General features: G+C 40.8%; 1 protein-coding gene across 5 annotated transcripts; it reads left to right on the forward strand.

The window, feature by feature from the left end:
• Nucleotides 1–417: 417 nt before the first annotated feature.
• On the forward strand, nucleotides 418–11,038 carry LOC108669220 (phospholipase D alpha 1). Of its 5 annotated transcripts, none has more exons than XM_018156523.2 (2): nucleotides 418–752; nucleotides 8,665–11,038. In XM_018156523.2, exons 1-2 carry the CDS (start codon nucleotides 653–655, stop codon nucleotides 10,995–10,997), a joined length of 2,433 nt encoding a protein of 810 aa, XP_018012012.1. In that variant the 5' UTR covers nucleotides 418–652; the 3' UTR covers nucleotides 10,998–11,038. The 5 variants fall into 5 exon arrangements, with proteins under 5 accessions (XP_018012012.1, XP_018012013.1, XP_047736123.1 ...); XM_018156524.2 differs by lacking the exon at nucleotides 418–752 and adding an exon at nucleotides 4,343–4,631; XM_047880167.1 differs by lacking the exon at nucleotides 418–752 and adding an exon at nucleotides 4,343–4,627.
• The last annotated feature ends 1,316 nt before the right edge of the window (nucleotides 11,039–12,354 follow it).

Consider the following 12,354-nt stretch of genomic DNA (forward strand, 5'->3'; position numbering starts at 1 on the left):
GTGAATAGACATCAGTTTTGTCGTATGTCCATTCCTAGAATATATGTTAAAGCATCTATTGCAAGTTTCGTTTCGTAAGAATCGTTAAAATGCGTTGAATCTATGGTGGTAAGCTGTCCCCTTCTTTCAGTGGGTGGAGGAGGTTCACTGTTTTCATCAAATTTGAAATTCGTACCCATTACGTATATATTGCGTTTAGTGCGCTATAAAACTTCTATTAAAGGGTATATTGCATATATGTAAATTTTCCAGTGCAATCAAATCATGCAACGGAACGAATAAAAGAGAAATTTTTCGTCGTACCGTTTACTTATTTTATTATATTTGTTCATAAATTTAAAGTTATTTTTGTTGCAAATTAATAATGATAATACAGTGACTTATTCATGCGACCTGTCAAGGCAGTAGCCAATCAATACTACTGTACCTTCATAATTACCCTTACAGAATGTGAACTGATGAAAGGCTGAACTTATTATTTCGCTACCCAAGAAGCGCAGAAAAAAAACATACGGGCAGCTGTCAACCAAACAAATAAAAAATCAGTGTTTATTAATAATACCTGTTGTAGGATACCTAATGCCAGAAAAAAATTTTGGAAAACGACACTTTTATACTTAAAGAATTCAAATTAACAAACGAACGATTGCTGATGACCATGTTCCTGAAAAAGATGGTGGCCACTGTGGCCACCCGAATCGAGGCAGCCGTCGAGGACTACCAGGAGCGCAAGGACAATGAGGCAGACGAAGGTGAGCTTAGGTTTGAGCCAGTTTTTTTAATAATTAATTGATTTTTTCTTCTGAATGTTTGAATTTCTAGATGTAACATCAACTAGAAGTTTGAATATGTTATTTCTATAAGACATTACAGGAGCGAATAAGTGTAAGTAAATAACATATTGAGGAAGAGTATATTTTAATACATTTTTCTTAGTGACCGAAGTCTATAATTAACAGCCACAAGCATGAAGCAAAACGCGGATGAAGCAGTTGTGCGTGAGATGTTGTCGAGTGTGGTTGTGCCGCTCCATAGTTATGTCCCTGGTTTTCAACAAATTCTGTATTCGCTGTGGCCCAGACATTATATTATTTATATGCATGCAATATCCAGCTAAGGTACTCGATAAGAGTTGAAAAATGCTTCTGTTACCAATAATGAACTAGCAACAAATGGGAACGTTTCATTCTTCTCTAATGACTTCATCCTTGTTTACCAAAGCAGCTTCATAACTCCGACAAGGGGCGCCGAAGACCAGCAGAGGCTTGTGTTACGCCATGTTAGATTTGTGATTCAATGAGGCAGTTAGAAGAGAACTGGATCAACTATCAAGTGTTAACCATGGGCTCGGTTTGAGGACATGTTGTGTCACTTGTGTGTGTCTCCTGCTCTATTTTAAGTGCGTTTTTAACCCGTTCGCGGGCAAGCAGAAGTGTCAAGTAGCAGAACTAAACAGTAAACACTAATCACAGAAATTCATTTTTATGAAACCAACACTAAGACTAATTAAGTATGATCATATGATGTATGAACAGATGCAAAATATATTTACTTGTTTGTACTTTCCAAAATCTTGCATATTGAAGTAGTAATAATAATAATTTATTAAATATNACCTAGTGTTTTTGCAGTATTTCGACACGCAAATGTATGACGTCACCATTTCAACCATCAATGAACGCATGGAACTAAAACAAAGCTTAATATAAAGGAAAAACTAGAGAAGTGACGGAATTACCTACGATGTTGGAATATACCGCGTTTACCCTAGGCTGAAGTTGAACTAGTGCCTTGGTCCTAGTTGGGAAAAAACAAAAAGTCCGACTTTTTTCTGAAATATTGCAACTAGTATCATATAATTTCAGTAGGTATGAAATCTTGCAGCTCTAATGTCATGTATTTTTATTTGTTTGAAGTAATTGCAGTTCACAAACACATCATTTCATAACATTTTCAACTTTTGCAGGACTTAGTTGTTAGTACCACGCTGCATGCCCCCACCAAAATATCCTGTATAACAAGTCAACCCATACAGTGTGGAATTCTAGAGGGATAATAAATTAACCAGTACACATAGCATATTGGAAAGCAAGACCTGAAAGCTTGGAAAGGCCAGGAACTTTACACTTTGTCTATTATTTACATATCCTATCCCTTTCCAGAATTTCATTTGTGATTGGTTTGTTATTTTAGCCACTTTTAGCTTTCCAGCTTTGATTGGATAATGGAATTGTAATATTATCTGCTTTCAAGCTGTGATTGGCTGATGGGGATGCTTTCAAGCTGTGATTGGTTGTGCCCATAAGCCCCACCCCCAAGTATGATATATGTAATACAGTACTGGTTAACTAAATAACGGTACTTAACTGAAACTTGATCATTACAAACAAAAGGCCTGGAAATTGTTTAAAAAAAACAATAAATGTAAGACAAGTAAAAAATAACAAACAACAGAAATTCAAATAATTCTATTACAAACCTAATGTACTATACAATTGAAACATTTTGTCCACTTTTGATCCTCTTTTTTGTTTATAGTCAGTCTCCTGGCAGGCTGGCAGAGCACTGTATCCAAGGAAAGCTTTTCACCTTGGGTGGATAGCTTTTTTATAAGTGAACTTCCATTCTTAGAATTCCAGCCTGCGAACCCAAAATGTTTTGTTAGAGATCACATAGTTTTGGTCATGTCAAACTGCATCATCACATGTTAAGTTGTCTCTAAAGTAAAGACAAATGTTATTGTTGCTGTTTCTATGGAAAAGAAACAGTTATTGTTGCCGTTCTATTCTGGGTAACATGTGCACAGTACTTTCAAATGAGTTTGCAGCTTGTTAATGGCTCTTCATGGCTGGGATATGGAATTCACAGCTCAAAAAAAAATTGAATCATTGCTTGCAAGTCCATAAAACCATGGCTTGAAAAATCCAGTTGGGGTTCAGAAAGTAGAAATTTTTCTCATTAGTCTGGGTCCTGGCTTATGAATTGCAATTGAGTCCAAACTCCAAATGTGGCTTCAATGACTAAAGAGGGCAGAGGAAAGTGGCATCACCAGCCAGCTGCAGTTTGGTTCTGCAACTGTCTAACTGACCATTTTCAGCTACTTTCATTCACTTTTTCATGGGCAAAAGCTTGCAGTGCAAGCCTGCAAGGTCAAGATAGTATATAGACTCATAGAGTAGTTCCAAGCCAAAGCCTCTGAGTCATTCATTTAACTTTCAATGCCATCTAACTGCATGCTGTAATAATGATCAGCACAACATTCAACTACTGGCAGGCTCGTACCTGGCTGTTGATGCGGAACATTGGTTTGAATTTCCCAATAATTATGGGCAAAATCTGTCATTTTAGTCATAATTTTCTATTGTGACATGCTAAGAGCTTCTATTTCCCTCATTTTTATGATATAAATTAGGCAAGGGTCATAATAATACTCATAAACACAGGCAAAATTGAGTGCAAGCAGAGGCATTTGCTTTGCTTCATTGGTGCCTTCTGCCTTATATTACTTTATATAAGTTTTTCTTTGTATTTATTGGACAGATTTTATTATTTATTCTTTACATTACTATTTAGGGCACCAATCAAACTACTCAATTTGTGTTCTATTGGGATAATGATTGTAAAAAGTATGAGATTGATCAAAATCAAAAGGCACATTCAACTCTTTCACAAGGAGTGACCACATATGGTTGCTTCAATCTCCTCCCAAAAAGTCCCACCATAGCCCCCTCTCCCCAGTTTGTGTTGGAGGCAACATTATCATGCCTTAATAAATCAGAAATTAATTACTAGGTTATTGCTCCATAGGTACATAGGAGCATCCCTTATTAAGGCCAATAATTGAAATATGGGCATTTAAATTACATTTTTGACTTGGGACAATGAGACTGACACACACATTCCTCATTTTTTAAAACAGCCAAAATAGCAATATCTTTTAAAATAATTCTTTTCACTAAATGAAATTGAATTAAAATTAAAGTTAGAAATTTATTCTTGGGATTTGAATGATTAAATTTTAACTGTATTACATTTTTTCTTAGTAATGACCATATTTAATAGGTTATTCAACAGGAAATTACTCCTTGAATATGTTTAAATTCAGGAAAATACATAAGAGTAAATATATCTTTATGTATTATGTATATGTATTATGTATATTATGTATATATCTTTATATATCTCTTATCCCGAATATATCTTTTATATATATTTATGCTTCAATTGGGTTAAGGAACATTTAATGCATTGAATATTCATCATGGTATTGTAGATTTCTGAGAATTTAAAGAAAACTTTTAACAAATTAATCAAATAAATTACTAGTATTTATATCTTGATGTACTACTTGACCAGCAGTGGCACACATAAATTTAATGGACAAATTTGTGTTAATCACACATAAATAGGTATTAAGATTTCTCAACATTTCTGCCATATTAGCTGAAAACAAAACAAAATCCAGATTACAAAGAAACCTTCTAATCAAGGTTATATGTATGGTTTATTTTAGGACTCTACTAGTACTTGGGTCTTTTTATTAGTACCATAATAAATGTATTGCACCCATTATGTACTGAAGTGCCTCTGGTGCAGAGGACTGAGCTGAGCACGTCTGCACTAGGTGGTGGGTAGGTCACTGATCTTACATCCTCTTGTTCTGTAGCAGTTGTTGATTGCTTCATTATTGTTATCATTGGTTACCATAAATTGCTTATTATTGGTAATTTTGCAAGAAATGTTGATTTATTATTGTTTTGAAGTTATTGCTCTACTCTTTATTGATCTCCTCAGTTCATGCCTGCTTGTAATGATTTGTTCACATCTGTGCTATTGTTGTTGCATGTACTTCTTCTTATTGTCTAGTTTCATTTTGTTGTGGCAATATAGTTGTGATTTTGTGTATAGGTATTTCTTCTTTTTGGGGCTCCCTCAATCTTGCTCAATAATTAGTTTGTTTTCACTTGGTGTGGTTTTTATAACATCTAATAATAATGTCAGCAACTTGAACTCCTGAGAGTGCTGACCATCTCTAACTTATTATTCCTCTGAGGCATATATGTATCATCAAGTCACGAATGCATTATGAATCAGTATCTTGAACTGGAATAAATACTTTTATTTAACTAAAAAAATATGTTCAAAAGAGAAAGTTTAAGAAGATATTCATTATGAAATTAATCACTTATTATTTCCTTATGGAGCTCAGCACAAAAATTTATTGTATTGCCATCGGGGTTACTGCGTCACATAACAACTTGTTATCTTCTGAAACTCCCAGCTTCTTTAGACGATCGAACAATCATCTTCCTAATAATAACTATATACTACTAAATAATATATATAAATAATAATAAATAATAACTATACTAGTATAGCTTAACTATTATTCGTATAGCTTAACTATTATTCATGTGTAATAGGAAGGGGTTCATCATATCTCACAAGTGTGTAACTTTTAATACAACTTTGAAATAAATTAGCTGTACTTTGCTGCTCAACGCTGCACCCAATTGAATGCGTCATATTGTCCAAAAAGTGACGAACTTTATCGAACACAGCACAAGCAGTAAGCTGACCTAGCAATGATGCGCCCGCCGTTTTGCCTGGCCAAACTGGGTCAGGATGGCCCACAATGAACCGATAAATACGTTTCGCTTATTGGATAAAATCTCACTCATTTCTATGAGTGAGGCGGTGATTCTCATTATTAATATTACGACACATTTAAGAAGTTGTTCGCTTTACGATTACAATTGTCATTGAGCCTCGTAACGACTACCTTATTTCCTGGCACACATCCGCGGGCTATGAACTTAAGAGGAGCACAGCAAAGACGGTGTGATTCTACCCGTTTTCTGTATCACTCAAGCTCCCTTGCCTGGCATCAGACACATAGATGATGTGTGGGTGTCGAAAGTTTGTTTACCAATGACGTTAAAAGTTTGAAAACCTGGCTATACTTAACGCAGTCCTCGTACAAGTTACGATAGACGGATGAGCGTCCGAATATAATAAAAAACATTATTCGTATTATAATAAAAACATTTTGTCAGCCATGACAGGTCGTGTAACCCGTTCAGAAGCAAGGATTACTCGGTAAGGAATGCTAGTTCCTAACACTTGTCCTTGACTAAGGCTCGGTACCTTCAACTGCGGCGTCTTGAACGCCGCGCGCGTGTCGCTTCTTCCGGGTTGCTCGCTCACCTTGAACTTTTAAGGCGCGTATTGCATCCTTTTTTCGTACACTTACACTATCTGAGCGCGTATTTTATCTTATTCTTGACCGCGTACATACCCCTCCTCTTTTGAGGCGCATTCCGTCTGGCGCGGCGGTGACGTCACCAGTCTCGCTGGCCGCCACATGCAGCGGTGACGTCACCAGTCGCGCTGGCCGCCACATGCAGCGGTGACGTCACCAGTCGCGCTGGCCGCCACATGCAGCGATGACGTCACAAGACGCCACGTTAACGCGTGGCAGAAACGTCACTGCACGCGCCAGGCGCAGGTTCATGGAACATCGCTGCCTAATTTAATTGTAGCTCTTGTTAACGCTAAGTTTATCTCGGTTCAGGTGGTTGTTTGAGTGTCTATTGACTTCGTTGCTATCATTAACGGGCCTCTTGCTTGAACTTTTTGTTTCAAGGTTTAATGTTATGGATATTTTGCCCTTGAACTGATTTATTCTTTTTTGTTTTCAGGTTACCAGTATTAAAGTAATTAGTGCCCGTATTATGTAAATTACTATAGCTAATACCCTAGTAATCACGCACAATCGTGTACCTTATTAATAGTTTGTACTAGTCCGACGTCAACGTACGTTATTGTGGCCTTAGGTCTGACGCAAAAATACTGCATAAATATTAAAGCCTTCCGACATTCACAGTGGCGTTGTGTAACGGTTAAAGTGTTACAAAATTTGTTTTATTACCAAGAGCTTGTGAGCTGTAGTCCAGCCGGTGATATGTATGTGTTCGTGTGGCTCTATAGCCTCAGATTCTACAAAAAACATATTCCAGTTTTTACCTCATATCTTTTAGAGAAGTGCACTTAGCTCTGTGAAATTTGTACCAGACCTCACGAGTACTACTAGTAGTGTATATACTCAATATTTTCCAGGCTATAAACGCTAATTGTTTTTAGATAGGAAGCTAAATTATTCCAAATTGAAGCAAAAATTACCCACTATTGCCATGGGTTGTTTTTAGAGTTCGGGCCTATATTGCACCAGTTAAGTTTGTTGGCCCGCCTACTAAATGCCTACGTGTTGTGATTAAACGTAACAGTGGCAATTAACAAGTGCTAGTAATATGTGTGGTGGGGTACCATTATGGAAATATGGTGAGCAACGACGTGAGTAACCGCAAAGTCGTCAGCAATGAACAAACAGTGAACAATGTTCCGCATATAATTTCATTACCAGATTTGAACTGGTGACTTGCCTAATATAACAGACCTACACAGCCCACGTCGTGTAGACATCTGACCCGACGCCTCAGTCACCATTCATTTACCATTAAGATCGTAGTTTATCACACATCGTTTTCCTTCAATTACACAACACATTATTAAGTAAAGCCTTCAATACGCTTCAATAGTAGCGCCCTATATTAACTCACAGCGTTCTGCGCCCAATATTACCTTTAATAAATTACGACGCTACGTGACAGGTAATATAGCACTCGCCAATCAGACTATTAACCACCCACCAACCTGAGATTTTACCACTCTAAATCTCACCACTTACCACTCTAATCCCACCACTTACCACTCTAATCTCACCACTTACCACTCTAATTTACCACCCATAATACCATTCAGCACCCTCACACCACACAATGTGTATGCTGTGTATGGTGCAGCATCTCGCTGTGGGGATATATAACGCGGGGGCGAGTCTCTGTGGGGTTAGGTCGGGGGATTACTCTGTCCAGAATGAGCCCTCTGAGGGGAGTAAAGTCCACCAGACGAGGGGACTTGCCCACGCCCCCAAGAGAAGGGACTGGCGGTACTATATATGCTGTAAGTCCTGCATTCCTGTTGAGTTGGTAACGCTCTACCTTTGTTATGCATTAGAATTGTTTTCCTTTAAATATTAACTCGTCCATGTATCCTCTATTAATTCTTATTTGTAGTCTCCTACTTTGCATGCTGATGAGTTAGCGCCTCTGAGATCGAGCTACTTCTTTCTACGTGAATGTCAACTGATCATTTATGAATAATTTCAGTAGCGTTGTATAGTTGTTAGCTTTAAATATTGCAAGCATTTTGCTGGTACACGTGGTCATGATGCTGGTACACGTGGTCACGATGCTGGTACAGCTGGGTATGCAGAGTGTGATGTCTCATGCTGGGTATGCAGAGTGTGATGTCTCATGCTGGGTATGCAGAGTGTGATGTCTCATGCTGGGTATGCGGAGTGTGATGTCTCATGCTGGGTATGTGGAGTGAGATGTCTCATGCTGGATATGCGGAGTGTGATGGCTCATACAATGTCTCTGATGGTAATGAACTTCATAAGAGCCATGATAACCCCTTCATTATAAACACATCTAATAGGTGTTATCACATAGTTTTTCACAGCTAACTTGTGTGGAATTTTGATAATTTTGCAAGATGAATGACGAGTAATTTTTCTTTCCTAACAACGTTTATTTTGGTCAGGTTGTACGGGGCCTTCGGGCGTCGCGGCGACCGGCAACATGGTCTTCCTGCACGGTGTGCTGTACCTCGACATCCTCGGGGGCAGGGACCTGCCAGACGTCGATATTTCCTGGTTCAGGTCCACAAAGGACGTCTCCGACCCATACGTGACCGTGGACACTTGCGCAGGGGGCAAACGCAGCTGCCGGATTGCCAAAACCTCCATCATTTATAACTCCCTGAACCCGCACTGGAGTGAGAAATACCGCATCGAGATGTGCCATGAGGCCGAGAGCTTCCTCTTCTCAGTCAAGGACTTGGATCTCCTGAAGGTGGAGTGCATGGGGTACCTGAACATCAGGGCTGAGGACCTATTAAGTGAGGAGCCCATATCTGGGTGGTATCCTCTGATGAGCAAGAGCGGTAACCCCGCTGGTGCACTCAATATTTCCATGCAGTTCAAGTCGGTGACGTCCATCACACGGTCCAATGAAGTGCTCGATACCATCTTCCCCATGCGGGGGAACTGTCATCTCAAGTTATACCAAGATGCCCACACCCCCGCCGTACCTCCCATAACTGATGTCCCAGGAACCGACGGAGAACCATACGATCCCCCACAACTGTGGAAGGATATCGCCCGACACTTCGAAGGCGCGCAAAAACTTATTTACATCACAGGTTGGAGCGTAAAGACGGACATCAGCTTGGAGCGTGACGGGGACCACGAGTCTCTGGGAGAACTGCTTAAGAGAAAGGCAGAAGAAGGAGTGCGTGTGCTCCTCCTCGTCTGGAACGAACTCACGTCCACGGACATGTACACTCCTGGCGTCATGGGCACCCACGATGAGGATACCAGGATATACTTCGACGGCACTGAAGTCGAGGTCGTCTTGGCGCCACGCACCAAAAACAAAGGTAAAGTCATGGAGACGAATTTCGTGTCAACGTGTTACACCCACCACCAGAAGTCCGTCATCCTCGACGTACCGATAGAGGGTGACGATGAGTGTAAACGTCGCTTAGTGGCGTACGTCGGAGGTCTGGATCTAACAGACGGCAGGTGGGACACGCCCGATCACCCCCTCTTTAGGACGCTTCCTGTCGAACACTCGAATGATTTCTACAACGGATGTTGTCCTTCCAAAGTTACCGTGGGACCACGGCAGCCCTGGCACGACATTCATGCTTACGTTGACGGCCCAGCAGCCCTTGACGTTCACGACAATTTCGTGGAACGCTGGCGCTGCCAAGCCCAGGACAAGGAGAACAGACTATACCCTTTGTCAGCACGCGACTTCGATCTCGATTACTCGTCATGCAGCGGCAACTGGAACTGTCAGCTGTTCAGATCCATCAACTCTGACTCTGCCCACTTCCGAACCGACGTCTTGGACAAGCTATTGATGAGGAAGGGCCGCCTGTACGAGAATACCATCCAGAGGGCGTACGTGCATCACATACGGCGAGCCAATCGATTCATTTTTATCGAAAATCAATATTTCCTGGGCTCTTCGCATGGCTGGCTCGTTCAAGAAGCCAAGTGTACACATCTTGTCCCCCTGGAGATCGTAACGCGGATCACCCGTGCGATCGACGATGGCGAAGACTTCCGGGTATACATCCTGGTACCCATCCACCCAGAAGGAGATCCAGCCTCAGGGGCGGTGCAGGAGATCTTGTACTGGCAGTACCGCACCATGGACATGATGTACCGCAAGATCGCCAAGACCCTCAAGCGGGTGGGGTCGGATGCCCACCCCACCGACTACCTCAGCTTCTTCTGCCTCGGTAAGCGCGAGTCTCCTGACGACGTCCCAGACGGGCTGGACCCGCCGGAGAGCGACTCTGTTGCCGAGAAAGCCCGGTCGCACATGCGCTTCATGATTTACGTGCACTCCAAGATGATGATAGTTGATGATGAGTACATCATCATCGGCTCGGCCAACATCAACGAGCGCAGCATGAACGGCAACCGCGACACGGAGATGGCCATCGGCGCCTACGAAACTGACCACACGAAGGAAACTATGGGCGACGGGCTGGTGCAAGGGGCCGTTCACACATTCCGACGGGCGCTGTGGGCCGAACACTGCGGTGAACACAAAGAAGAACACATCGACCCCAGTAAACTTGAGTGCATGCAGTCGATGCGCAGCATCGGGCAGGAGAATTTGCAGCAATTCTTGGGCGATGAACCCGAGCGCCGAGACTCGCATCTCTTGCTGTACCCCATCGACGTGTCGGAGTCTGGCCACGTCAAGACGAGGGACGACTGCCAGACCTTCCCTGACACCGCCGCCCCCATCCTGGGGGGCAAGTCGTCCTTTTTACCAAATTCCCTGACAACTTAGCGTTGATATTTTAATTTTGAGACTATAATTCTTCTTGTTGACGTTGACTTCAAATTTTGATAGTTATAAAGTTTTTAATCAAGTTTATGACTCATGGAACCTGGTAATGTTTTATTTCTGATGCTGTTTAATTAAGCTCAACGCAGTGTTAGATGACAATATTTTTTGATCTGTTAGACCAGTTAAACTTTTTAGTTTATAACTGCTGGATGATATTACTATTTGATCTGTTAGACCAATCACTTCGTGTTAATAAAAAACTGCTGGAATAGTATTATGTATTTGATCTGTAAGACCAATTAGACTTAAAAAAAAACTACTGAATGATATTACTGTTTGATCTGTTAGAGCAATTACACCCGTTAATGCAGAAGTGCCTTCTCGTGTAGCAGATGCAGCTGTCACGCTGATTGCGTAGAATTATTTTATATATTCTGAATTGATTTATTTATTGGTTTTATCTGAATTGATTTATTTGTGTACGCCACGTGGAAAATTATTTATATGTTATCTATTCTTCCCATATTTGACGCCAGAACCTTGCTGACTAACTCTTTAATTAGTGTTAATAAATATATTAGGTTTTTAATCTAATTCAACTGGAATCATTATTAACGTATGGGTAGTGATAAAAAAATTAAATTTAAAGATAATCAGCCTTGGCAGAGATCATTACACACATCACCTACTGCTAGTGATGCGAGCCGCACTTTTCTATGTTGTCAGAACGTTCGAGCCTTACGACCAAACGCCGACAACTATTTTGTTAAATGACGACTGACTTTAATTTAGTTTCCTGCCGCTGGCAATTTATTGCACTTGGTTTAAGTTCATTAAAACTTCAGTCAACACGGATAAAACTTAATTTTATTTTTGCAAAGAACAGTTAAAAAGAAACAAGTTTAAAATATCAAACACCAGCTTAACATTCATGATCAACAAACTGTTTCGTAAATGTTTCATGGCACAGCCACGACTCTAGCGTTAGAGCACAAGATCGCTATGAGTTGGTAGAGCGGCCTCAGCGGTGTGAGCTTAGGTTAGGATCTCACTGTAGGACTGGCGGGACAGGACTACTGCGGTGAGCTTGGACTCTATTGTTACTGAGCAGGCGACGCTAGACGCGACGGTACAACACCGACTGTTCGTGATGCGAGCCGCACTTTTCTATGTTGTCAGAACGTTCGAGCCTTACGACCAAACGCCGACAACTATTTTGTTAAATGACGATGACTTGAATTTAGTTTCCTGCCGCTGGTATTTTATTGCACTTGGTTTCAGTTAATTAAAACTTCAGTCAACACGGATGCACAGAACAGTTAAAAGAAGGAAGTTTAAATAAAGTATCAAACACCAG

The sequence above is a fragment of the Hyalella azteca genome, unplaced genomic scaffold, assembly GCF_000764305.2.
Source record: "Hyalella azteca isolate HAZT.00-mixed unplaced genomic scaffold, Hazt_2.0.2 contig4798, whole genome shotgun sequence".
NCBI lineage: Eukaryota > Metazoa > Arthropoda > Malacostraca > Amphipoda > Hyalellidae > Hyalella > Hyalella azteca.

Excerpts from the sequence above, each read along its gene's own strand:
- LOC108669220 (XM_018156522.2), top strand. The coding sequence starts at position 7,839 with ATGTGTATGCTGTGTATGGTGCAGCATCTCGCTGTGGGGATATATAAC. Across the intron at positions 8,023-8,664 it reads CTGGCGGTACTATATATGCT|GTTGTACGGGGCCTTCGGGC; the intron begins GTAAGTCCTGCA and ends TATTTTGGTCAG.